The sequence below is a fragment of the Accipiter gentilis genome, chromosome 15, assembly GCF_929443795.1.
Source record: "Accipiter gentilis chromosome 15, bAccGen1.1, whole genome shotgun sequence".
Taxonomy (NCBI): Eukaryota; Metazoa; Chordata; class Aves; order Accipitriformes; family Accipitridae; genus Astur; species Astur gentilis.
The window spans coordinates 6,905,863-6,930,302 of NC_064894.1; the positions used below are offsets into that span (position 1 = coordinate 6,905,863).

Sequence of the window (24,440 nt, forward strand, 5' to 3'; positions counted from 1 at the left end):
GGCTATCACAACATTTCAACATCTCAGGAAGTCAAGTTCAAAACAAAAGCAGTTCAAGGCTTTACATGAAAGTTTACACATTGCAGCGAGAACAAAAAGAGACAGAGGGAAAAACATCACAACTACAGCTACAGAATCAAACTCTCTGGCTTATATCAATCAGACTGACAAGTAATGGGAAGGCCAAATAAAGCATATCAGCAGAGAAAGGGAAATATTAAACTCAAGGTACAAGGCACCAGTGAGCTCTCTCCTACTGCACTATGTACAGTTCCAGCTACAGATGCTAAGAAAGATGAACCCAGGATGTAACTGGCACTGATCAAGGGATGATGGAACATGTGGAAAGCTTATTTTGCTAGAGGAAACTAAAAGGAGGTGGCACAGCTAGCACAGCAAAACAAAGGCTCGGAGGGTGTGAGACTGCTGTCTACAAACACATCAGGCATTAAGCAGTAGGGAGAGAGGTAGGCTTTTCAAAGAGTGATCAGTGTATAGCACAATTTCATAAGGGTTTCACTGGACAATGGCAACTGCATTAGAAATTAAAAGAGAGAAATTTTCTAAACATTAAAGCCTTTCAGTTCTGCAACTGTTTTGTAATAGTCAAGGTAACTAAAAGTCAAGGTAAACAACCCACCTAATCTTAAAACACAACTTGATAAGTTTATGACAAAGGTTAAGCGAAGTGGTTGCCTAAAGAATTAGCTGCTGGGACTTGAGAAACAGTAAAGAATTTTCCTTTCCTTTATATTTACAAATCTTAGTTTTCTGATAGAAAGACAGATGGTACAATACTAAAATACCTTTAAAAATGTTAGAACGCAATAGGTAGTATATCACCTATACCCATGTGGGTACCTGTTAAATGAGTTTGTTAAGAGAGAGGATTTCCCTCATGGCAGGATGTACAGCCACTGTTATCCAAGTGTTTCAGAAGGACCTTACCAGAGAGAACAAAACACACAGCCCTTACCCACTTCTGCTAACCCTTCCCTGATACACCCAGGTCAAGAAGAAAGTCTTGCAGCCCACCTGAAGGTGAGCTCCTCCTGGCTCTGTTGGATGAGCGTGCTCCTTCCCTCCATGATTACCCTGCTTCAACCGTCAGCAACCAGTCCTCCCATACCTGCTCTACAACAACCCCTCCTGCAGCTGATGAAGCCACCAGTGCAATCTGCAGTTTGGTAATTAGTGGCACAAATGCAATTAACCTGCTAACCCCAGGCTGGCAGTCTTAATCTTGGAATGATGTTTTCACTAACAACCTCATGAGAGAGACCAAATCAAACTGGACATGATGAGAAGTGTTGGCTTCGAGCCAGGACCAGAGATACAAGGGGAGCACACCTTGCCATGGGGTGTGTTGCCTGCTGCTCCCCAGGCAAGGGGAGATATCCTTCCTGGGGAGCCATCACTCTGAAGCCTTGCATAAGCACTCAAATTAACCATTAAATGCAGTCTTAAATAAATAGAGATTAAAGGAAAGGTCTTCTCTGTCAGTGGAGTCATTTGGTCTCTCCCTTTGAAGGAGGGATGCTATGCAAATAAGTTCACCTCTGAATATCTTCTACAGAGTGTTTCCCTTCAAAAGTCAGTCCGAGCCCAGTGTTACATTAGACCACTTGGAAGTCTGAAGACTTCTCAGGAATTGCGGCTTGTGATTATTCTATACATAACATATAGTATACATACTGTTCTCCAAGACATCACATTTCACATATTGCCCATCCACATCCTCAGGCCTGCAACAGAGGAAACTTACAGCTGATACCTTGACACGTATTTCATTTACACCCCATGGCTGCCCAGCTCTGAGGAGCAGAGCTCTGTTCCTCCACAGCACCAGGCTCTCAGGAAACATTTCCCTCAGCCCTAAAGCGTGCAAGGGACCTCAACAGGAACGGGTGGCTGAGCTGCAGCGAATGAATGCCATTTCTGCACTGGAGAAACACAGTAAAATGCCAGCTATAGTAAAGGCCTCGAGTGGAAAAGTTGCTCCTATTTAGATTGGTGTGAAATATAGGAAACTGTCTCCCAAGTTTAAATTGTCACCTGGCAATAGGCACAGAACCTGGCTAAGAAATTATTTTTCTTGCAGAACTCAATGGTTTGTGGTGGGATGCTGTCTTCATAAATGTACTTTTATTATTGTGGGGTCTTTTTCCAAACATGCAATAGAAGAGTGAATGGTAAACATGTATGAATACTGCCCCTCATTTCCTTTTGGGCCCCTAATCAGGAAATGTTGAAAATCAGTGTTGGTATTGTTGGAGATTAATGGCTGCTGCTCAGAAAGTGTACAGGGAATAAATTGCTGCCAGGACAAATACATAGGCCATTGGACAAAAATCTGTGAACCACAGATATGATTATATCATCATTGTAAAGATCCACACTGCCTGTGTTGCTCTGTAATTAATAATATCCACATGTTGGTTTGACTGAAATCACTGTAACAACCAGGCAAATTAATGCCATGCCTTCATGGTCCAATTTATTCTACTAGTGTTTGAAGTTTTCATTTCAAATCAGTTTTGCAGTATTTAAAAATTAGAATTTTTTTCCCCAGGTATAGGAAGAAATCCTTCATGGATTTTTTGCCCCTAAATGTTCAATATGTGTTTAAAGGCCATGTAATCACTGGGTTTTTATATGAGCAGTGAGATCTCACAAGAGAAAAGACACTCCACTGAGCTATAAGGCCTTTAAAATCGATCCCTGTCATCAGTTCATTTGTTTCCCACTCTCCTTCAGAGAGGTTGTACTTAAGAGCTCTCCTGCCATGTGTGTTGGGATACATTTTCATCGCCACAGCTTCTGTATACTTTTTCTCCCCTTTTGTTTTCTTACAAAATAAGGCCTAGGCTACGGTGACCTCAGCCATTTATGAAAACCTTTCCTTCTCTATAGTCAGTAAGTGCACAGGGCCCAGCCAGGAAATCTGACGACAGGCAGAGCTGAGTCCAACTTGGCCCTAGAAGCTAAAGCGCAGGCAAGCTACCTGAGGTCATTATAATTTAAAAAAAAAAAAAAAGAAAAAGACATAAACATCACTGCTAGGGCATGTCTCCACAGTTTACTAGCATGTTCACCTTCAAAATGAAGAGCTGGGAGGTCAAGTCCCAAAGTAAGGACTCAAAATTGATACTGACAGCAACATGGCATGGGTCTATGTTTGCTGTGTTGTTAGATTATGTGAGTAGTGAACTAAGCATGTGAAGCATATGTATACATTACCAGTTTACCCTGCTAACCCCATGGTTGTCATGACCAGATTGCTTCCCATGGTTGAGCCGACTGTTTGGGGTTTACAAGGCAGGGTCACCATGCTCTGCATTTGGTCATGCAGGCAGAAGATCCCCCCTGCTCATGGCTGCTGAGTAAACAGTCATGGTATTTTATGCCACTTTTTTCTTCAAAAAGTATTGGATCTCCCTACAGTTACAGCCTGCTGTTATTCTCAAAACAAAATTTTCTTACATATGCCTATATAATCTTTCCTTTGCTGGTATTGAAATGGCTTCAAAATAAACCCAGTCTGATTTGTCAGTCCAACAAAACGCCAGCCAGCCACCAGAGATGTCCGAACAGATCTGAAAATGAAAAGCCATGAAATGACTCAGTGCATTAGGTCACTGTGACAGCCAGGAGGTAATACCAGAGTATTTACTTTGGCTGGAGTCTTCCTTGGCTCATCCCCGTTTGTACTGTCAAAGCCAGGCTCTCATCTCAAGCCAAAGTGCTGTAGCTTGCCCACTTCAGTAACGGTTCAACACAGGTACCAGGTAACTAACTAACTAAAATGGGGGGTTTGAAACTAAATTAAAAACTCTTATGGAATAAAACAAATAATAATTCTCTTCCCTGCCTGGCAGCAAGGAGCAGAAGAACAGATGCACTCTACGGCTACCAGTGTGGCTGTCCTCACAATCCTCCTGTGATGCCAGGAAGCTTTAGTGGTGCCTAACATCTCTGTGGGGTCTGTATGTATGAACATCCCTAAAAGTATTGTCCAGGGCAGTGGGAGTATTGTCTTGGTGAGGATTTTCAGCCCATATTATGATGCAGATGGAAGCTATCCCCAGCATCGCCATAGGGGTAATGAGAACATGGACAGTCCTTTAAAGGTTTTGTAACTCCCCCACAAAGTAAAAGACTGATGAAGAGCCACATTTCCGTGTATTGAACAGGAGAATTACTCAGAGATAAGAATAAAGACCACATTTATTGCCACCCAGGAAACATTAGTGACTTTCTTTGCCTCCTCTTCCCAGACCACAAAGGTGACTTCAGGGTAAATCTTTCTGAACAACATGAACATGATACATTTCTAATGAGGTTTGGCTCTACTCACCACTGAAGCTGCATGCTAGCTCCATCTTTTAGGAAATGACACATACAAGTTTTTGTATAAAGTAAATGAAGCACTATAAATATGGATACTATTCTGCAATGATAGAAGGTTTTTTCCTTTACAAAATTGCATTCAACAGATTTTCTCACTTTTTTCCCCAGTGCAAAATGACTCTTCTCTGTTTTGTGACAAAATTACTAAATTTGAATGTGTATTTCCTGAAACTTGAAAGGACTTTCTGACAAGCTGAAGGTAAATGATGTACAGGAAGAGTGATACTTAATAAGATGAAATTTCAACATTGTGGTAATGGTGCAACTTGGGTTACTCATATACCGACGAAATCAACTAATCACCTCCAAAACCATTGCTTCTCTTAATCAGGTAAGATGGTAACAAGTCCAAAAATGAAAGTAAAAATATTATGAATGTGGGGTTTAGGGAAAAAGTAAAGCATTCGTATGAAATGCTAAATAATGATGGTTAACTAGAGTAAAGAGATTGAAACGTAAAATGTTTTCACACAGGTTGGGCACTATTTTTCTGCTTGTCCACAGATTCAGTGAAAAACATCATTAAAGTGCAGGCAGAAGAATGTATAAATTTGTCAAGCAGTCCCACCACAAAAGGGGATAAGTTTTGAAAAGTCAGAAGTCTTCATACTGACTTTTTGAAATACCATGTTTCAGCTCTTTATTTTGAAATCGCATTTTCCCTGAAGGCTGAGACTCCCAAGAGCTCTGTGATTTATTAGGAATTGAGAGAATCCTCAAAACTGGATCTGAATTTGGGGGATGTGAATTAAGCACAAAATCAGGCTCTCTGCCATCAAGAGCTGGGCTGAATAAACATGCAAATCAGGACAACTGAGAAAGCTTTCAAGCAAGCACTACTCCAAGAAATAAAACTAATGAGTCTTTGCAAGGCAGGGAATGTGCAGAGTGCTGGAGGCCAGGTGGGACAGGCAGAGCTTTGGCTGAGCCCTGAGCAACATCTGAATATGGAGAAGGTCCAGGGGCCATCTTAAGTCCTTTTTTTCAGTATTACTAACTTGCAGATTTGTCTTTTGAATATTTGCATTAAAGATTATAATTACTTTTACTATATTTGCTTGCCTTTTTCCAAACTGATCCATCCGTGGTTGGTTTTTTCCTCTTTTTAAGTGTTTAAGACCTTCAGATCCCCCTTTCTCTGTCAGTTGTGACAGGTGTTTACAATTTCTCTTGCTTTGGTAGCTGCAGATAGAGATGGTAAATAAAGCAGTACTTAAAACTATGACTATCCTGTTAAACACCAGCTAAACACTGCTCTCTCCTTATGGTCCTTTGCCTTAAATTTGCATGTCACTGTTGGTTGAGCCCTGTACATCTTGGACAACCTAAAAATAAATAGATACACAGAAAATATACTAAGAAAAAAAGATGTTTAATTTACCTGCAGTTCTCCTTCCATTATACTGAGGAGTTTTATCAAGTCCTCTTTAGAAAGCTCTATGGACTTCTTGTTCTTTCGTTCAGTAGGTCCAGGTGACTTTGAGTGCCGTTTGACAGTTGCTGAAACCATGACCTCATCTTCCTTCTGATGAGGTTTGTTCTTTTTCTTGGCATCCTCCTGAAGTTTTTCATTCTCTGCATGGCTGATGACAGGCTTGGAACTGGAGAAGTGCCCGTCAGACGAGCTTTCTCCACCTTGGTTTCGGGATCTCATCCCTACCTAGAAAGAAACAAACATAAAGATGCATTTATAAACAAAATTACTTAGAAAAAGCTGCAGTGGAAATACTGCCTTTTGGAAGAACAACAAACTTGTAAAAAATGAAAAATACTGTCAAGTTCAAGAGACGGCAGTAGAAGGCTCAACCATTTCAACAACTCTGTGTGTGGCAGACAGTGAATCCAGGGCATTAAGTATAAATTTAACAGAGTCCTAAAGTAAGGGTAGCCATCTTTTTCAGCATGCTAAGATGCTGATATGAGTTAAAACGTATGGAACTTAAAAGTGATACAGGAAAATGATAAAGAACATTTTCCAGTGTTCCCTTTCCTTCAGTCAACATTTTGATCATTCACAATTCATCAAAACAAAGTAGGTTGTTAAGTAGATCTTATTTTAACATGAAGTTTACTTGAGAGACGGGAATGCAATTAAATTTTAGAAAAGCATATTTCTTGAGTATAAATTCTCTATGAGAGTGGAGTGACAATGCATGACAAACAAAGGTCACTCTATACTTTTTCCACAGTGAAGCAATGGTTTTATTCCAGGTAACCAAGAAAAATTGAGAATGAAGACTAAATCAAGTGGTAAACTCCATCTTAAACTAAATACTGCATGAGATTATTAGACAGTAAATGCCATAAAGGAAAGTTGAAAAGAAGTTTGAAAAAAAAAAGCACAGAGGGAGTGAAACCACTAAGAAGTAAATGGGCAAGATCAATGCAGTCCTTCCAGAAGATTCAAGGCTTCTCCAAAATGTCAGGTCATGGTTATTGAATGCTCACATTTCTGCCCTCTTAAGCACCTACACTGCACTCTTAGATGATGTCTATCCTAGGAAATTAAACAGTGACAACAAATGTTCCCGAGCTCTGGCACTTGACCTACTGTGTTACTAAATTTTTAGCACACTCCTTGGCACACTTCAGGTCCAGGCAAGCTATCACTCTGCCAACCAGTTCCTGGGCACAATTCAGGAATTAACCCAGCCCAGGTCCAGATGCAGCCACCCTGTTCTGGAAGACAAGAGCGTTTAGTAGTACAAGCATGGCTGGATTGTGCCGCTTGACCCAAGGGGCAGAATGGGGGCCCTGGCCCTGTTTAGTTTACGAGTAACATAGACTTGGTGTCACACAAAACACAGCTGTGAAAATCATCCTTCCCGTGTATTATCTTCCTCAAACAACAGTCCTCTCTGATTCCCTCTGCTGAATGCCATTCAGCGATATCAAATTAAACCACTGTCTCTTATCTTCAAATCTTTTCACAGTTATTCTCTTTCTTACCATCAGCCCTTTTCAAGTTGTCATCCACACAACACATTCAAATAAAATTAGCTTAATCTGCCTGTCTGTTCTCTTCTCCTATGACATCTCTCTCCTTTCTTTGCCCTTGACCCTGCAAATTGGCCAGGGAGGCTGCTAGCCCTTAAAATCCCACTTACCCTGTAAGGTCTTGCCCTGTGTCACTAACTAACAATGGCACAGAAGGCAGGATGGGTTCATCAGTGTGTATTTCATTACTTATCATTATTAAACAGATGTGCATAGGATACTCAGACATGTTTACATATGGACCCATATTGCTATCCTGTCACCTTGCTATTCTGTCACCTTCCTATGTTATGTTGAAGTAGGTTTTTGTAATTATTTTCAGTGTTTAACTGTTGAAGACCTTGATTGTTATTTGTAATCAAGGTATTTGTCATACACAATACAAAGGCAGCAGTGAATTTAGTCTTGGTTCACAGCCAAACTGAGATGTAAAAAGTAAGTTGGTCTCCTAAAAGTTGGATATTCTTCATCCTACTTGAAATTGCTTGTATAACACACAAGGGAAACCATCAGGAGTTTATGTTGCCTTACTCCAATTTACTTTTGTATATGGTCATATTTTCTGGTACCTTGATTTTTTACTTAAATCCGGTTTACCCAAGGTAGTCTAAGAATACTAGTGTCGTGGTTTAACCCCAGCCAGCAACTAAGCACCACGCAGCCGCTCACTCACTCCCCCCCATCCAGTGGGATGGGGGAGGAAATCAGGAAAAAAAAAGTAAAACTCCTGGGTTGAGATAAGAACGGTTTAATAGAACAGAAAAGAAGAAACTAATAATGATAACACTAATAAAATGACAACAGTAGTAATAAAAGGATTGGAATGTACAAATGATGCGCAGGGCAATTGCTCACCACCCGCCGACCGACACCCCGCCAGTCCTCCAGCGGCGATTCCCCGCCCCCCCACTTCCCAGTTCCTAAACTAGATGTGACGTCCCATGGTATGGAATACACCGTTGGCCAGTTTGGGTCAGGTGCCTTGGTTGTGTCCTGTGCCAACTTCTTGTGCCCTGGCTGGGCATGAGAAGCTGAAAAATCCTTGACTTTAGTCTAAACACTACTGAGCAACAACTGAAAACATCAGTGTTATCAACATTCTTCGCATGCTGAACTCAAAACACAGCGCTGTACCAGCTCCTAGGAAGACAGTTAACTCCATCCCAGCTGAAACCAGGACAACCAGAAAGCAAGATCTGCACAGAGAAATATCTAGCTTTAGATCAGCTACAATTTGAACAGACAGACTGAAGAAAGCTGAAGAAGGGTCTATATGTCTGAAACTTGCCTAGTTTCTATATATATGTCTAATGAATAATATTCCACTGCTTCCAAATCTTTGCTCTCACTTAAATTCATCTCTGGATTTAGTTTGCAGCTTGTTCATTAGTCAAGCAGATGCTTCTCAACATCACTAACATCACTTTTCTGATAAGGATCTCAGAGCAGCTAGCAATGGGGCAAAACCTAAAATACATTGACTAATCAGCTTGGCTAATGTTATGCTGGGCCTGCTACGGCTTGCTACTTACTTGACTCGGGCCAGTGTTATAAATCTCCTGCTCACATTAGCCTTGCATTTTGGTAGTTTCACACTCAGCAGGAAGATTGTCTTTTTATTATCATTGGTTACTCATGTCTTAACTTCATTATTTCAGTGGAATTCATCCAGCAGCATAAATGGGGAGAAAATTAGACCTAATGTTTTTGAGTGAGAGAGTTTCACGATGAGATTCCTTGCATTGTAGGTCTGCTCCTTTCCAAACAATATGTGATACAGGTATACAATGGCCTTTAACTTCCTGAATGCTTATGCAGTGTGTTTTTCATCAAACAGTTTGGATTAAACACATGAATTACGCTTCCTAAAAACAGATCTCCATTATAAGCATGAACAATACCTGAGAACCTCAGGAAATCTTTTAGGTCTCAGGTTTGTAATGGAAAAATAAACATTGTACTATGTTTCCTCTCAGATAGGGCTTTTCAATTTGTTTAACTTTAATGGGTTTTAAAGTTTCCAACCATGCTTCCTCTCAGGAGAGAGCACTCGGGATTCAATCTGTCTCTATTTTCTAAGTGTTTCCTTCTGAGTCCCTGTGGGTCACAGCCTCCAGCCACTTTCATCTCTAAACCAAACCTATTTTTCATGGCTTACAGTGAATGTCTTCATGGCTCTAGAACATCCTACATGTTTTAAGAATAAATATTGCAAGCCTGTCTTACATATGTTTTCCAGTGGAAAACAGATTATTACATTACAGTGTATTCTGCTTAGTAACATGCTGCGTTAGCAATTTCTCTATAGTAAGATGACTCAACTGTTAGACCTGAAGGTGCACAATTAATTTTAAGTTTAACTCATGACTAGTTGAGACAAGTCATCCACCTCAAGCATTGCATAATCAACCAGATGCACTTAGCTGGATATGTTAGACTTCATGAAAGGTGGTGTGTCACCCTGTCACATCATAACTCAAGACAGTCACTTTGATCCATCTGTCCCTGTGGGAGATGAGATAACAATTCATGAAGCCATGTAAGGGCTGAGTAGTTGACTATATAAGTGTGCTAATAGACAAATAAGTAATGACTATTTAGAGTGTGCTTTTACTTGATGTAAATAAATGTAGGTTCACAAAAGACAGATGCAATTTATTTATTTTTTTTAAATTCATTAATACAGCAGCAGAGCAGCTTAACCAATTGATCTGGAGTTTTTTATCAACTAGCTAATTAGGATATGATTGCCGCTAAAGGAACTAAAACTTGGCCTTTTTAAAAATTTCTTTAACACTTGTAGATTTCTTTTGCAGCATGTCTTACATCACAGTAAGTGTGGCAGACAGTCTGTCACTCTCAGGGACATTGCCCCTAACAGCCTTTCTTTGTGTAAAAGCCTGCCAAAATCAGTGTAACACCTACTCTGTCTTCAGTTACAATGTTGATACTTTTCCAACACATTATCCAAATGCAAAGGTGTTGTGTGCTGAAGCCAGAGATGCAGGTGAACTCAAGCTTAAATAGTGACAGAGAGGGCCAAAGTTCTGATATTCACACAGTAATTTCCAAGGAGTTTAAGGGCCAAAATCAGCGACATGATCCAGCTGTTGTGCAGTGCTCTAGGAATACAAAGCAGCTGTAAGGATGACTGAGTTTTAATTAGAGCAGCGTGAAGTAGCCAGAACATACCAGTGATCTTGGCTGAAATATGGTGTGCTGGAAAGGAGTTCTTAGTATTATCATTTTGGACATCCGTCTGTATTTCTGATGGTATCATGATAAAGAAGAAAAGTTTCTGACCAGTTGCACAGCATTATTTCGGTAGGCAAATACCAAAATCCCAAAACATTGCCTATCTATTGTTTCACCAGGGTTCCGAAATTGATTCTGGGGACACTGCCAGTCTAACACTGGTAACAAACGTCCTCCTGCTGTCTGCCCTGTTCACGTCTCTATGTCTTACAGCATTCCTGATCTGCTGAAGGGATTGTGTTCCCTGAAGAAATAGCTGGTATGATTTATAATGACTTTAGCATCTAATATTTAACTCTACTGTTCTTGGGGTTTTTTTTCACCCTTCAACATATTGCATATTAAACTGGAAATCTTTCCTAACAGTCTTCAGTCAAACAAGAAGTCTTTATATGATCAGTCACCTTGATTTCGACATTTATTGGCTACTCGTTTCAATATGTGCTCACAGCATTGGTACTTGGCATGGGAACTCTTCAGCTTCTTCTCTGTTTCACTCGTTTGTTGAGCTTTAAGCACAAAGGACAAATGCTATGATTATTTACTTGAGTCTGTATTGTTGTTCTGGGCATGGGTCCTCTGGTTTTCACAAGTTAGCAACCCACACAAGATTTTATGAAATAACCTTTATGTTAGTTTTACTGACATCAGGACGAAATCTGTGAGGAATTTGCTGAGTAGGATGTCAGGAGAGGACAGGCTGCATGGTGTTCCAAACCTTTCCCCCATTGATGGCAATTTGTTCTCCCTATAGCTCTTGAAATGACAGGTTAGATTAGCCTCTGTTACTAGTGCTATTAGAATCAGGTAACGCAAGTTCTTTGAATTTAATGTGTAGTACCTCTTGCTAATTGGACATGCTGATTTTGGCCCTGTAGTGCTTTCCTTAAAATAATAATAATAATAATAATAATAATACACACGCACACACACACAAAAGTTGATTTACAGCCATGATATGGTTGTTGCCTTTGGCTAGAAATTTGTAGTCTGGAGTTCAGTTGCAGATCTAACTGATTAAGATATCACATGAAAGTGCTGGGTTTCTGACAGGCTAACAATGTATTGCAGGGTCGGTGCAACTGGGTTATTAGTGAGCCAAAACTGGAATTGTTTCTCAGCTGTGGCTTTGGGAACTGTATTTTTCAAAGGCACCACTGTGCAGGCATTTGGAGTGGAGCAAAGCGCTGTGCAGAAGCACTAGGTACACAGGGGAGATTGCTGAGAACTCAGGAACTGAGCAAGCCAAATCTCTGCCCAGTGATTACCAATCAATGTATAGCACCAGGAGTGAAAAATAATATAAATATACTCAAAATGGAGACAAAATCATATAAAACCTCCATCAGACCTGAAACACCCCATAAATGAGGAGGAGAGCTGGAAAATTTTTAAAACAGTATCAGTCTGGATCTGCAAGTAGCAGATACCAAGAAGAAAACACCAAACAAAAATAGAAAAAAAGAAGACACCTTCTCAGATGTCAGGAAGAGAGGAAGATAGGGACACCAAACTGACCTTGGTGGCTTAGAAGTCCTCAGCAAGAGCCACCCCAGATGGGGATGGATGGCTTTAGCCCCAAGGGATCTGGATAGCTAGAACTAAGGCTACATGTCCTCAGTGGTGTGGCTTTCCCAGGACAAACATGTAGACATGCAACTGGTCATACCACTTCAGAGACTGATTAAAATGATTAGGTTTAGCATTATCGATTATTCCAGGCTGGTTTCCTGGACTCTGCAAATGTTCCTTATTATTGTTTTGTCTGACTTGAAGAAATAAAAAGGAATCATGCTACCAAGAGGTTGTCAGAGGCTCAGGTAGGAACTGATGGCTGCATTGTGCAGAGGTGCATGCTGAGCAATGCTGCCCAGTTGGACTTGGATGCTCCATGAAGCAGACATGTGTCAGACTCCGGACTGTGTGATAGTCAAACAACACTGTGCCAAAGGAACGCAGACCTCATTCTTCATTTTGCTTTTGTAGATGACTCCAGTGTTTGTTTCAGTCATGCTGGTCAGAGGACTAATAAGGTGAAGAATGGAAAAAATATCTACCCGTAGCAATTCTGGACTTTCCTGTATTTCTAAACATTCATGCCTAGAGCACTAATCCATTCTGCTCTCTAACCCTCCCCCAATCTCTTGCCCTTATATGCATTATGACTTATCTGCAAGAGCAAACAAGAAAAGGTCTTTGTTACTTCTGACAGTATTATATGTTACCCATGTGCTTTTGTGAGAGCATGTGTAAACTGCTTGCCCTTGTTGTTGGAGTATTGGCACTTTATGGATACTTTATGGATCAGGACAATTCTCTACCCCATAAACAGCTTGAATAACCAAGCCACAGGGCTGTAATTCTTATAGGGACTAGGAGAGGACTTGTGGCTAGTCTAGCTACATAACACCACTACTGCCTTCATCCTTCCACCCGGTCTACTTCGCAGTGCTGGAAAAGCATTTGTCATACAGGCGTTAGGAGGAGCAACACCCAAACACATGTGCTGAGTCCCATGCACTGAAGAAGAAAAGTTCATGTCATCCTTTTGACGCTGCCTCCGTAGCGGGGTTTGCACCATCTGCATTGGAAGTACTGCTCTGTGGGCTCCCTCCCACCCCGTAAGCCCTTTGCCAGATGCAGCAGATTGGGCTGGTCCCTGGGCTGCACCCACTGCCTGCGCTCGAGCGAGGAGGAGAGGGCATGGCATTGCTCAGAGGAGCTCGTGCAGGAAGGACATAGTGCCCCATGGCAGACAGATGTCAAGGTGTCTCCCTCATTTTGTCATACCATGCACGGAGTCTCATGCATGGAAAAAACTTGAGTCTTTTTAATTATGAGAAAGAAGAATTTGTTCCCGTTAAGAGTACCTGACAAAAATGCAGTGACTGTTTTAGACGTAGGATAATTTTCTTTTATCAAGTCACTGCTATCTCATTATTACCTAATGTATTCTGGTGAATAGAACTTTTGTTTTTATGCTGCTTGCAAATAGTGTAGAAAAGCAGCAACGTTATAGCAGACACACTTGTTGAGGTACAGCATGAGAATCAGCAAAACCTTTTTGCTTTATCAAAGATTTATTTTATAGCTCCTGAAATTGATTCTTATAACAGTGGAGCATAGTAGCACATGGATTATATTCACCAAGCATTATCTCAACAATGGTTCCTTTGCTTGAAAAAAGAAATGGGAGGAATAAGCATAAATGTATTCTCAAGAAGAAAAGAAAAAGATTTCTGAAAATTCCATATCGAGGTGCCATTCTGAACAGGTATAATCTGCATGAAAGTAGAAAAGGATTTCACAAAACTAAAAGAGGAAAGCCAGTCATCACTAAGGCAGATTTATACCCCTTTAACACCATTTTCTTCATTCCAAGATAAACTCTCCTCAAGCTAAATTATGGCACAGATTTACAAAGAACAGCGTTTATGCTGGTATAATTCCATTAATTTTGTCATTTTCAGGAAAACTTGTGGTTTCAGCTGGAATACTTTTACTTGAGTAATGCATGCTGACCAACTAAGGAGTAACATAGACTTGTTTCACAAAGATTCATGTTTCCCAGGCTTCATCTGGAAAAACATCTTGGATGCATGAGGCATGAGGAATGATAAGCTATTAGATCATCATTCAGTCGAAAAAATAAACTTTTATATATCACTCTACCAATGTTTTGATTACTCTGCTTCCCAGCTGCCAGAAAGTACAAACGGGAGTCACAGAGAAGAGACAGCTCAAGTAGCTGACACCACTAGGCAAACATGCCACTAGGTCTGACGAGGGTTTAGATATTTATTCTCCAGAGTGGCTATGTGGCTGAAAGGGACTGGCCAGGAGCAAGGTAGGTGGCAAAAGTGCTAACTGCCTGCGGTGCAGCCTTTCTAGCACGTTTCAGCTGAGCTGGGAGACGTGGGAGTATGTTGGTTCCTACTCATCCCTTTTCCCAGACTGTTTCCAGCCCACTGGTGTGTCCTGTGCCCAGGACTACTCCTGATTTGAAGGAAAAGCATGGATCCTTAGAGGAAAGAAATGCCCCTGCTTCCTGGGGCCATGTACTTTACACCCAGCTGATGGAGCGTGTCTTGAGACACAGCCACCCCTCAAGGGCTGGATGAGCACTGTGCCCTATCATGATTCTTCACATATCGTTTTACAGCTTTCTGCCCTTTTTGAGTTATGCCATTTCAATTGAAAATCAAACTGTGAACTTCACATGAAGATAAAGCTAGCACTGTCACCATTAGTTTCAGTCCAAACCCACTAAACATTTGTTTTATCATCTGACAGCCAGAACGTGCCTGGAAAATGATAAGAGAGGTGATGCAGATTAGCTGGCCTACCAAAGATTTTTTGCTCCTGCAGCTAAGTAATCTTTGGTGTTAGGTAAGCATTAGTCATTTCTTTTTGTTGACAGCATAGAACCAAGCTGATAACCTGCAGGATCAAATATACTGTGGACTTAGGAACCACACTGTACCTCTTCTAAGTAGTTGCTAAAGACCACTGCTCCTATAACTGCATTTTCTCCTTCCAAGATGGCAGGAAACTGCTGAAAGCAGCAATAGACAGGAGCAGGCTGATAATCATCACAGCTCTTGCGTCTGAGTCCCTTGTCCCTATCCTTACAATGACCAACCAAAATACCTAAAACTAATATATCACTGAGGGAACACAGCATGGAAAGTAAAGTCATTCTGTCGTCCTTGCAGTCCTGCTTTAACCTAGGAATGAACCACAGGGCAAACAGGGAATGCAATCAGGAAATGAGGAAAATAACTCTTACTAGCTTTCTACAAAATCTATTTCAACTTTTCACCTTAAAATTACTTTTTTATTTCAAAATTGACTTGGATTTTAACAAGTGTGAGACAAGACAAAAAGATAAATGTCCCTAAAGCAAACTTCAGGCTTTGGGTTGAGGAAAGTATTTTGCTGTCTCTTGCTGACCAGACGTGAATCGTGAATCCCGTATTCTTTTCAGTAGCCATGATTTGCACAGCTCTGATTTTGCTGAAACCAGTAAACAACTATAGCTACATTTTACATTTGACTAATTTATCCTTTTGGTTTCTAAAAATAACAAACATAACAAAAAATACTCATGATGTAAATACCCTTACATATTTTACAGCAAAGGGAAAACAAATTATACAGAGAACCTGTATCTTCTATAAATATTGTCTCCAAGAGACAACAGTGTAAAAACACATCTGCAGCATCTCAAATTTCAGCTGTCAACTAAGGCAGGGAACAAGTTCCAAATCTCTCTCAGTGACTCCTTTGTAGGAAGTTTCGGTTGTTGATAGACACAGAGTACCAGCTTGCACATGAATGCCTGGTCGTTTGGTGAGAGGTGAATGTATCCCCCTCCGTTAGACTGGGCTGCCTTCCACCTCCCCAAAGGTTCCTCCTCTGTGAAGTTTAACTGGTTTCAAAACAAGGAGTTAAAAATAGTCTCTGATACTAAACCTGCCATTGAGTTTCACTATCAATTTTGGTGGGTTTACAATAATTTTTCCCATTGGGGAAAAAAAAAAAAGAAAGAATTCTCTGGCTACACGTATACTGGAGATTAACCATGTCCAGGACTGCTCTCTGACTGTGAGGCCAGCTGTCCTGGAAAATCCTTCAGGCTCTTAAGCCCTCTTAGCATCCATAACATGCTGGCTGCATCAACACTGCCCACTGGGAATTGCTCCTAGCCCATGCTGACTCCCAAAACACACTCTCAAATGGTTCAGGAGGGTGTTAAGTGGCCTGGCCAAGAGCGTGCCGGGGACAACTCCAACAGTTTAATAAGACTACAGACGTTCACCTTCTAGTATCTGTGCTCATGCCCTGGCACTGTTTAGTTTACAGCCTTTCCTTTCCACAGCCTGCTCCTTTACAAACAAAGGAAATGGAAAACTAATCAGCCGTGCAAAGGGAAAGTGCAATTGACCATAAATACACAGTCTGCAGAGAGAAAATAAGCGGAGGGTGGTGGGAAAACAGAAAAGAATCTGTATTTTTTCAAGTAAGTTAAGTCAAGGCATGCAGAAGTATATTAGTTATTCTAGAGGCGTATTTTTAAGTGGCTACTGAAAGATGGCCTGGAGATAGAGCAGTTAGTTCAGCAGGGGTCAGGCAGACACAGGGCAGCTGAAGCAGAGAGAGGGGTTGCACAACATCCCCACTTCACACCAGGCTTCTCCTGGCTTTTGCTGGGCTTGGTGGCACAAACTTTGAGCTCCTCTGCTTCATGTCACTGATAAGAGGACTAGAACGGTGAGGCTCCAGAGTGGCCCCTGCATTATTCAAAGCCCTGGCCTTCACTTGTCATTACTATTTGTAAAGAGGTAAAAGGAAAGGAGAGTCTTACTTCATTCCTGGCAGTGCCAGCACAGTGACTGTCATTATTTCCCAGTAATCCTGCAAGCTTTCCACTGACTTCAGAACTTGTGGCAAAGAAAGTAAAGAAGTAAATGTCAGCCTGATTTAAATAATACCAATGCCTCACACTGACAGGGAGCAGCACAAAAACCTGCAGATACCTGGGCATTGAAAACCGTCTCATCCACTATAGTAGCTTTCATTTATAGAAACCATATTTCTGTGCCTCTTCTAATGTCTTGGTTTCAAAATCCCTAGACAATTTCTTCACTTGAAAAGAGTGAAGTCAAAGAGTTATCCTGCATCTACAAGTTGAGCTGGTTTTGATCTTTTTTTGAACAGCCTGTCAATGTTAATCTACTCACATCTTCACCTGGCTTTTTAATTCAGAGCAGAATGTGACACTAAGTTGAAAACACAGTATGGGTACTTTGAGTAGGGAAGGAGAGAGGAGGAAGAAGCAAATACATATCTCTGCATGGGCTTGGTCTCACATTAACATAACTAAAATTACCTGCTGCCCGATCCAAGTTGCTTTAATGTCTGTGACTCCTTAAAATCCAATTTCAACAGGGATCTAAGTGAATTGTGTTTGTCTTGTTGCAACTGGCCAAACACCCTACCTTACTTAACTTTTTTAAAAAGGTTGAATTTTCCTTTTTTTCACTAGGATAGTGTAAAAAATTCTTAGCTGCTTTTCTTAGAAAGTAATTTCAATTCAGAGCCATGGAAAGATATTAAAAAGAGCTCCTACAAATGGAGTGGGTGTTTTACAAGCCTACATGAAGATAAAATCATCTGCCCTGGCACAAATTCACAATGTTCAGCTTTAAGTATCTCCCTTGTGTGACTGAGCTAGGAGTTTAGGTTTCATCCATAATCTGCAGTTTCTTTGAAATGGAGCCCGAGCTCTCTGAGGCTATGTTAAGACTTCAGGCCTATCCTTGTCCTCAGTCATGCAGCTCCAGTGACCACTGCTGAAGCCTGCCATGGCTCCTGTCTATCAGGGAAAGCATCCCCTGATTCTCTTTCCATGGAAAAAGGTGCTGGGCAGAGGGTGGTGTTGCTCTAGCCTCCCTGTGAGAGGACATGGCTGGAGGACACTGATGCATCCTGCCCCTGGGATGTGCTGGGAGGACTCCCTTTTGCCTCTCTAAAGAGTTTGTGCCCCTAATTTGGGCACATCAGTAAGCTGACTCATAAACTGGCACTGGATCCATAAATACATCATTACAAAGGCCAATTTTGCTGTTGGGTGGGGAGGCAATAGCAGGTGTTTGGCACCTTGTTATCAGCATCTGACACAGTGCCACACTTGGTGGCAAATGTTAGGACATGACAGAGGCGGTGGGACTGCGTCCACCCCTCACAATCCCTGCTATAACCAACCCTGCCAACTTCGTGTTAACGAAGTCGCAAACTCAAGTGGCTTGGGCTGTTGGGATGGATTTTCTACAAGGCATCATTATGCAGACCACTGCCGCAGGGACGCTTCTGGCTGAGAGGAGCAGAGAACCCTGTATTTCTAAAAAGTGAAAAGAGTCAAAAGCTCACCCTTACCGAGCTACCTAACTGGGAAATGAACTCATTTGACTCTCCAGTCACAACTCCTTCTGCTGAACTCTCTCTTTGGGAGAAAAAGTGGAGGGAATTTGGCCGTTATTGCCCAAACCAAGTAATTTAAGAAACAGCAATGAACAATGGATCTATGTTAGCTTTCTTTTAGTTAGAGCAGGTGAAACTAGAAACTCATGTTGAATAATTAATGTAAATTTGAAAAAAAACAATCATAAAATTTTCAAGTTCCTATTTCCTATCAGGAGGTGGATGACAGAAAAGCAATATGGGTCTCAATGTTGCTGAAGGGAACTGGTGGGTGGCTCTAAATATTAAGGCATCACTAGGTCTCTCAATACAAATTTAAAAGTCTGATTTGACTTTTCACAATAATGCCAAAAAGTTTGGTCATCATCCAAAAAAAAAAAAAAAGAGGGGAGGCATATACAGATGGTATACAATTGGTAAATCAGGTAAGAAAGCAGCATATAAATAGAGAAATGACTGTTTCTTTTTATTTAGTGAAAAACCGTCTGACCCAGCAGTTATGTAATGTCTCAGCATTACTTATTTATTTACTTAAATATTTTTCAGCTGCCTTCAAGGAAGTTTAGGTGACTGAGAAATTACTTTGGGTTGCTTCTCCTGTGCATGCGTGGTGGACCCACGGCCTTGGCAGCTCCATCACATCTTGGGGCCATGGGGAGCAAGCCGGACCCTGTGCTTCCCAGGCAGCTGCTTTCTTAGGTGTGAATGCTAGTTATGGTCAAAAGCTTAATCTTTCCTCCTGCCTCTGAATAGCTCAAAATGGTATTGTTATTGCTTTTTAGCTTCTCACCTGTGGTTTGGGAAAAGGAAGATTAACCAGTTTTCCTCCTGTGAGGATGTAAATTCACCTCTTGTCTTATTGAGGCGCTATGTTTAGTTATCTTAAGAATCAAGATGTAACAAAGTATTCTCACATGCTCATCTCACATTTCACATACTGTTTTACTCCCAGTGAGAATAAACCTCACTCGGGTTTCTATCCCCAGTGACAATGTCTAAGGGAGCTTTGAGTACCACCTCCTTACTCTTAATATTCCCTGCATAGGCCACAGATAAGAGCTCTTCTTTAACTGTATTTGTCCACATGCACACTGCAGGAATTTCAGAGGTGAAAGGGTTTTTTTCAGATCTGCCCAGCTGAAAGTTAAAGGGCAGCTCTCCAGAGCACCCAGTAGCTGACTGGTAAGCACAGCTGTCCAGAAAAAGTAGGCTCAGACTAACCAGCTGAGTCTCCGCTGTAGATATACTGAGAATATTTCACAAAGCTTTCAGAAAAGTCAGGAAAAAGTCCTCAAGTTGAATAAATATTTCCTTACTGAATTATTAAGAGTATTTTATATCTTTAAACCTGAAAGACTCTGCTAAACTAAATGTAATTTGAGGAATACATACATTTGTTTATTATAATATTTATCAGCTAGGAAACCAAGTTAAATTCATCAGTTCATGTACATTTCTATTCAGTTGCACTTTCAGATTTCCTTTTATAAGCACAGTGCTTTAGGATTTGTATATCACTGTCTCAGAGAAATTATTAAACTCAGTCAAAACCCCAAAAAACTATTTGTCTCCGTATTAAGTTCTGTAACTAGTTTAATCAAAGTTAATTCCAAAATCTGATACCCTACTATATCTTTTAAAATCATCCCGTACACATCGTTGACTGCATGCCAAATAAACAACATAGATTTAAAAAAAAAAATCAGTCAGCAGTTTGTCAGTCGATTCTTGGACTGCAAAACTGACCTGGTATGAAATGGCCATATTTAGAGAATCTTGGTACAGCTGGGAGTTTGCCATGTGCTTGACCTAAGGTAGCTGTCATGCTTGCAAAAAAATCTTTATTATAATTGTACTTACTGATACAAATGTTATTACTTTTTTGCATCAAGAAAAAACAATAGCCTGCAAGGAAAAATGCATGGCAGCACATACCAGCGTGGTAGCGTGGCTCGGCTGTAGCACTGGCCTTCCAGGCACTAGAAATCACCAGGCCATACCCCGCAGAAAGCAGCAAACACCAACTATTTGACAAATCTCGGACTTGAAATAAGCATATGTGTCAAAGACAACGGATTATAATTAGAGGGACAGGAAAGCCTAGAAAGTAAAAACATTGTCAGAACCCAGCATTTAGCGTTATGGCACAGACAACATGAACTGGTGTGCCAGCAGCAGGCTTAGCTCCCCTGCCCTCAGCTCAGCCAGGGTATGAAGTAATGTTGCGCAAACAATTTCTGCAGGTAGCCAAATACATGACATTATCTCTATTTATGTAAGCAAGAACAAGGCTGGAGAGTTCTGTATAAACCCTTGTCACTGACTGATCTCTTATACCTTGAAGATGCATTTCATAGAATCATCACAGAATGGTTTGGGTTGGAAGGGACCTTAAAGATCATCCAGTTCCAACCTTCCTGCCATGGGCAGGGACACCTTCCACTAGACCAGGTTGCTCCAAGCCCCATCCAACCTGGCCTTGGACACTTCCAGGGATGGGGCATCCGCAGCTTCTCTGGGCAACCTGTGCCAGTGCCTCACCACCCTCACAGTAAAGAATTTCTTCCTTACACCTAATCTAAATCTACCCTCTTCTAGTTTAAAGCCATTGCCCCTTGTCCTAGCACTACATGCCCTTTAAAAAAGCTCATCCCTGGCTTTCTTGTAGGCTCCCTTTAGGTACTGGAAAGTTCTAAGTACTGGAAAGTTCTAGAAAGGAAAAAAACCAGAATTGTTCTTCCCATTGTATCTTCAAAAAGCTGAAAAGTGCAATTTTATTAGGCTTTCTGAAACCTCAGAGAAACTTTTCCAAATGCCTATAAAGGTGGAGGATTAAATAAATGGTTTGTTGAAGTACGGGAACAGTTATTGGACTTCATAACACATGCATATTTTTAAATAAAAAAGAAAATACTGTGTGTTTTTTTAAAATTTGGTTTAAAAATTCTGTAACTAGAAACACATCATTAGCAGTTTGTACTCACATCAACTTTGTATCAGAGAAAAAATAATGTTTTGTTTGTGTAACATTGTTAGGCAAAATAGTAACTATACAAATTTAAGAAAGAAAATAATTTATTTATGCCAAGTTAATGGAAATGAGCATTATGAATGACAATTTAAGAAGGATTATATGATGTATTGCAGGTTTCAACCAAGTAAAAATAGAAAAGCTATACAAGCCATAAAAATTGCACAATGTACTACTTTCAGTTCCAGGAAGATTGTGTTTGCAATCCTTGACTACAAATGGAGTTGCTTTCTGACTGTTGAGATAGAACTTCTGGGGCCATAATTAATATAGACAATCCCGAGCTTTCCAAATGAGTCAGACATCTAAAAATATGATATAATATTGGGCTTAAAGTTGTGAAATTTTTATAAAATCAGTTATTGATTGCCTTCCAGTTTTTGATCTGGGTTCACAATTTCAAAGTATGTTCCAGCACCATGAACCAGGCATTTTAAAAATGGACATAAAGATTAATCTACAACCAATGTGATACTAGCAATAGGGCTTTTAAAAGACAGGCAAAATCCCAGATGAATATTGTGAAATACCCATAAAGTCATAAAAGTCAATAGGTGCCTGCTGAAGAGCAACTCGTTATGCTAACTCATTAACTCAGGATGCTTATTATTAACTCATCATGCTATAAAATTTCAGGGAAAATAATATACATTCAGGATGTCCTTGGTAATCCTAAACAGTCCCTGAGGGCTTTGACAGCTCTACAATTCAGATGAGCCTTTGAAAGACAAGAGAGACATAAGTCATTTTGGTCACCTCCTGGAGCTGACACGTGCAGGAAGCTCAAGCGTTGTTTTCCAGCCATGCTATTGCAATGGCATCTCCTGAACACTATTAATTTATGAGCGCAGCTCTACCTGGAAGCTCCTGTGTGTCAGCTGGAAAAGCCCGTGGTGTGCAGTAATACCTGTGTCGAGGGATGCTTCCAGAGCAGGGGCTTCGCTAGAATCTAGGTCCGGAGGGGGAAGGAGGGAGTCGAGGGTGGAGGTGTCCCTGTGCCATTGCTTTGCTGCTCCCACCTGATGCTGACTGGGGTCCCTGCTGCTCCCTAGAGAAAAGATAAGGCTCAGGGGCTGCACACGAGGACAAAGCGAGAAGCATCTTCTGCTTGCTCTGCCTGCCAGCCAGCAGGCCACCTAGAAAACACAGACTTCCAGACTTAAAGTGGCTTGAAAATACTTACATTTTTTAATTTAGAGATTCCCATTTACTTCCTCCATGTGTCTCCAAAGCCATGACACAGCACAGCAACCTGAAGAATCCAGAATACACTGGGCAATGTGTTCGCAGGTATGATACAGTATACCAACCCAGGTAGTAAAACCTCACACTCCTGCTGCCTCGTAAGAGCTGGTGCCACAAGTCACAGCTTTCTGCTTTAATTCAGCAATCAGCACCAAGTAACGCCCTCCATCCAAAAAAAAAGCAGCTGTTAACAAGGGAAGGAAAAAGCTGGTAGGTAATGTGCTGCGTTCCTCATTGCGTAGACTACTTTTGCAGAATATGTGCAATGCAATGCAATGCAATGCAATGATGAAATGACAGCAGAGAAGTAACATGTCCAGCTTGGCCCATCTATTAGTCACACTGCACACAGTCTGCAGAATTCTAGCTGCTCAGTGAGAATGCGTGACTCCCTTGGCTGGCCAAATTGGACAATCCGAAGCACAGCAAGAGCTGCAGACCAGTTTCTTTCACAGCCCACAAAGCAAACAAAGGAAGGCTGGGGACATGGTGACAACTCCAAATGCCATGGAGGGAACTGGGAGCATTGCTACTGGAAAGCTGGGGATGTTGCAGGGCATAAAGGGAACAGAGCCGTAACACTGGATGGAGGCAAGGTTTCATGTTGATAAAAGCTCATTCATGCATTTGATTAGTTTGCATATATGAACAGAATTTGAATTCACCTTGTGGATTCCCCGAATGCTGCCCTGACCTTCTCAACTGTACAGCACAATTATGGTACAAGCAAAGTTTGGTAGGTCAAACCCACCTCAGAGACAGCAAGCATGGAAAGATCAGAGCCAAAGGATCTGAGCACTGATGTCTCCAGGCAGGACTGGTGGTGCCAAAGAGCTTCTAAGGGCTGTGAGACCATGGAGGTCTTTCGTTTGGCAAAGCATTTGGTCAAGGAGAACATGATGTTCTGGAAAGCTGTGATCTTTTTAAAGAAAAGAGTAATAATTTTGTTCAGCTGTACAGGCTGTCTGTTATTTAAATCATTTATATAGTTCTCCTAACAACAATGTAGTCATATAGGGACGATACCATTTAAGGAATAAAGCAGGACTACTACTGTGTCAAAGTTAATATCAGCTAGAACAGTATATGGCACATTTCCCCATTACTTCTTAACAAACTGTATGTGAATTCTTGCAAAATAGTAAATACCAACCTGGTATTTATAGAATTTTTTTGTCCTTGCTCTGAATTGAAAGAATGAGACTTATTGGATTATGAACAACAGAAGGATAGATAAAATAATGAAATCTTAAGCAGCTGTAATCACAGTTAAATTGGTGCAAACACATTAAGTAAAACTTGGCTTTATAGGAAAAAAACCCCAGATTATTTTATTGATAAATACTTTAATTTTCTTGAAATTTTTTTTAGGAAACTTCAGTCTTGAACAGCTAGTTCTAGAAGAAAATTGAGCCATTATCTCTCTATTTATTTATTAATAGTAGAAAGTATTTCCTACAAGTGAAAGACTTCAGGCTATCAGACTGTTACACCCACAAGCTCTGAATCACATCTGGCA

The 24,440-nt window shown here is 40.9% G+C and overlaps 1 protein-coding gene across 4 annotated transcripts in view; it reads right to left on the minus strand.

Annotated features, from left to right (window-relative positions):
• FILIP1 (filamin A interacting protein 1) overlaps positions 1-24,440 on the minus strand; it is a 109,761-nt gene that overhangs the window by 58,896 nt on the left and 26,425 nt on the right. For 3 of the 4 annotated variants that reach the window (XM_049817776.1, XM_049817775.1, XM_049817773.1), the window contains exons 2-3: positions 22,584-22,724; positions 5,792-6,070 (exon numbers count right to left, since the gene is read on the minus strand). In XM_049817776.1, coding sequence (XP_049673733.1) covers positions 5,792-6,064 — 273 coding nt within the window. In that variant the 5' untranslated portion in view covers positions 6,065-6,070; positions 22,584-22,724. The remainder of the gene's footprint in view (positions 1-5,791; positions 6,071-22,583; positions 22,725-24,440) is intronic. The other variant, XM_049817774.1, reaches the window with a different exon arrangement.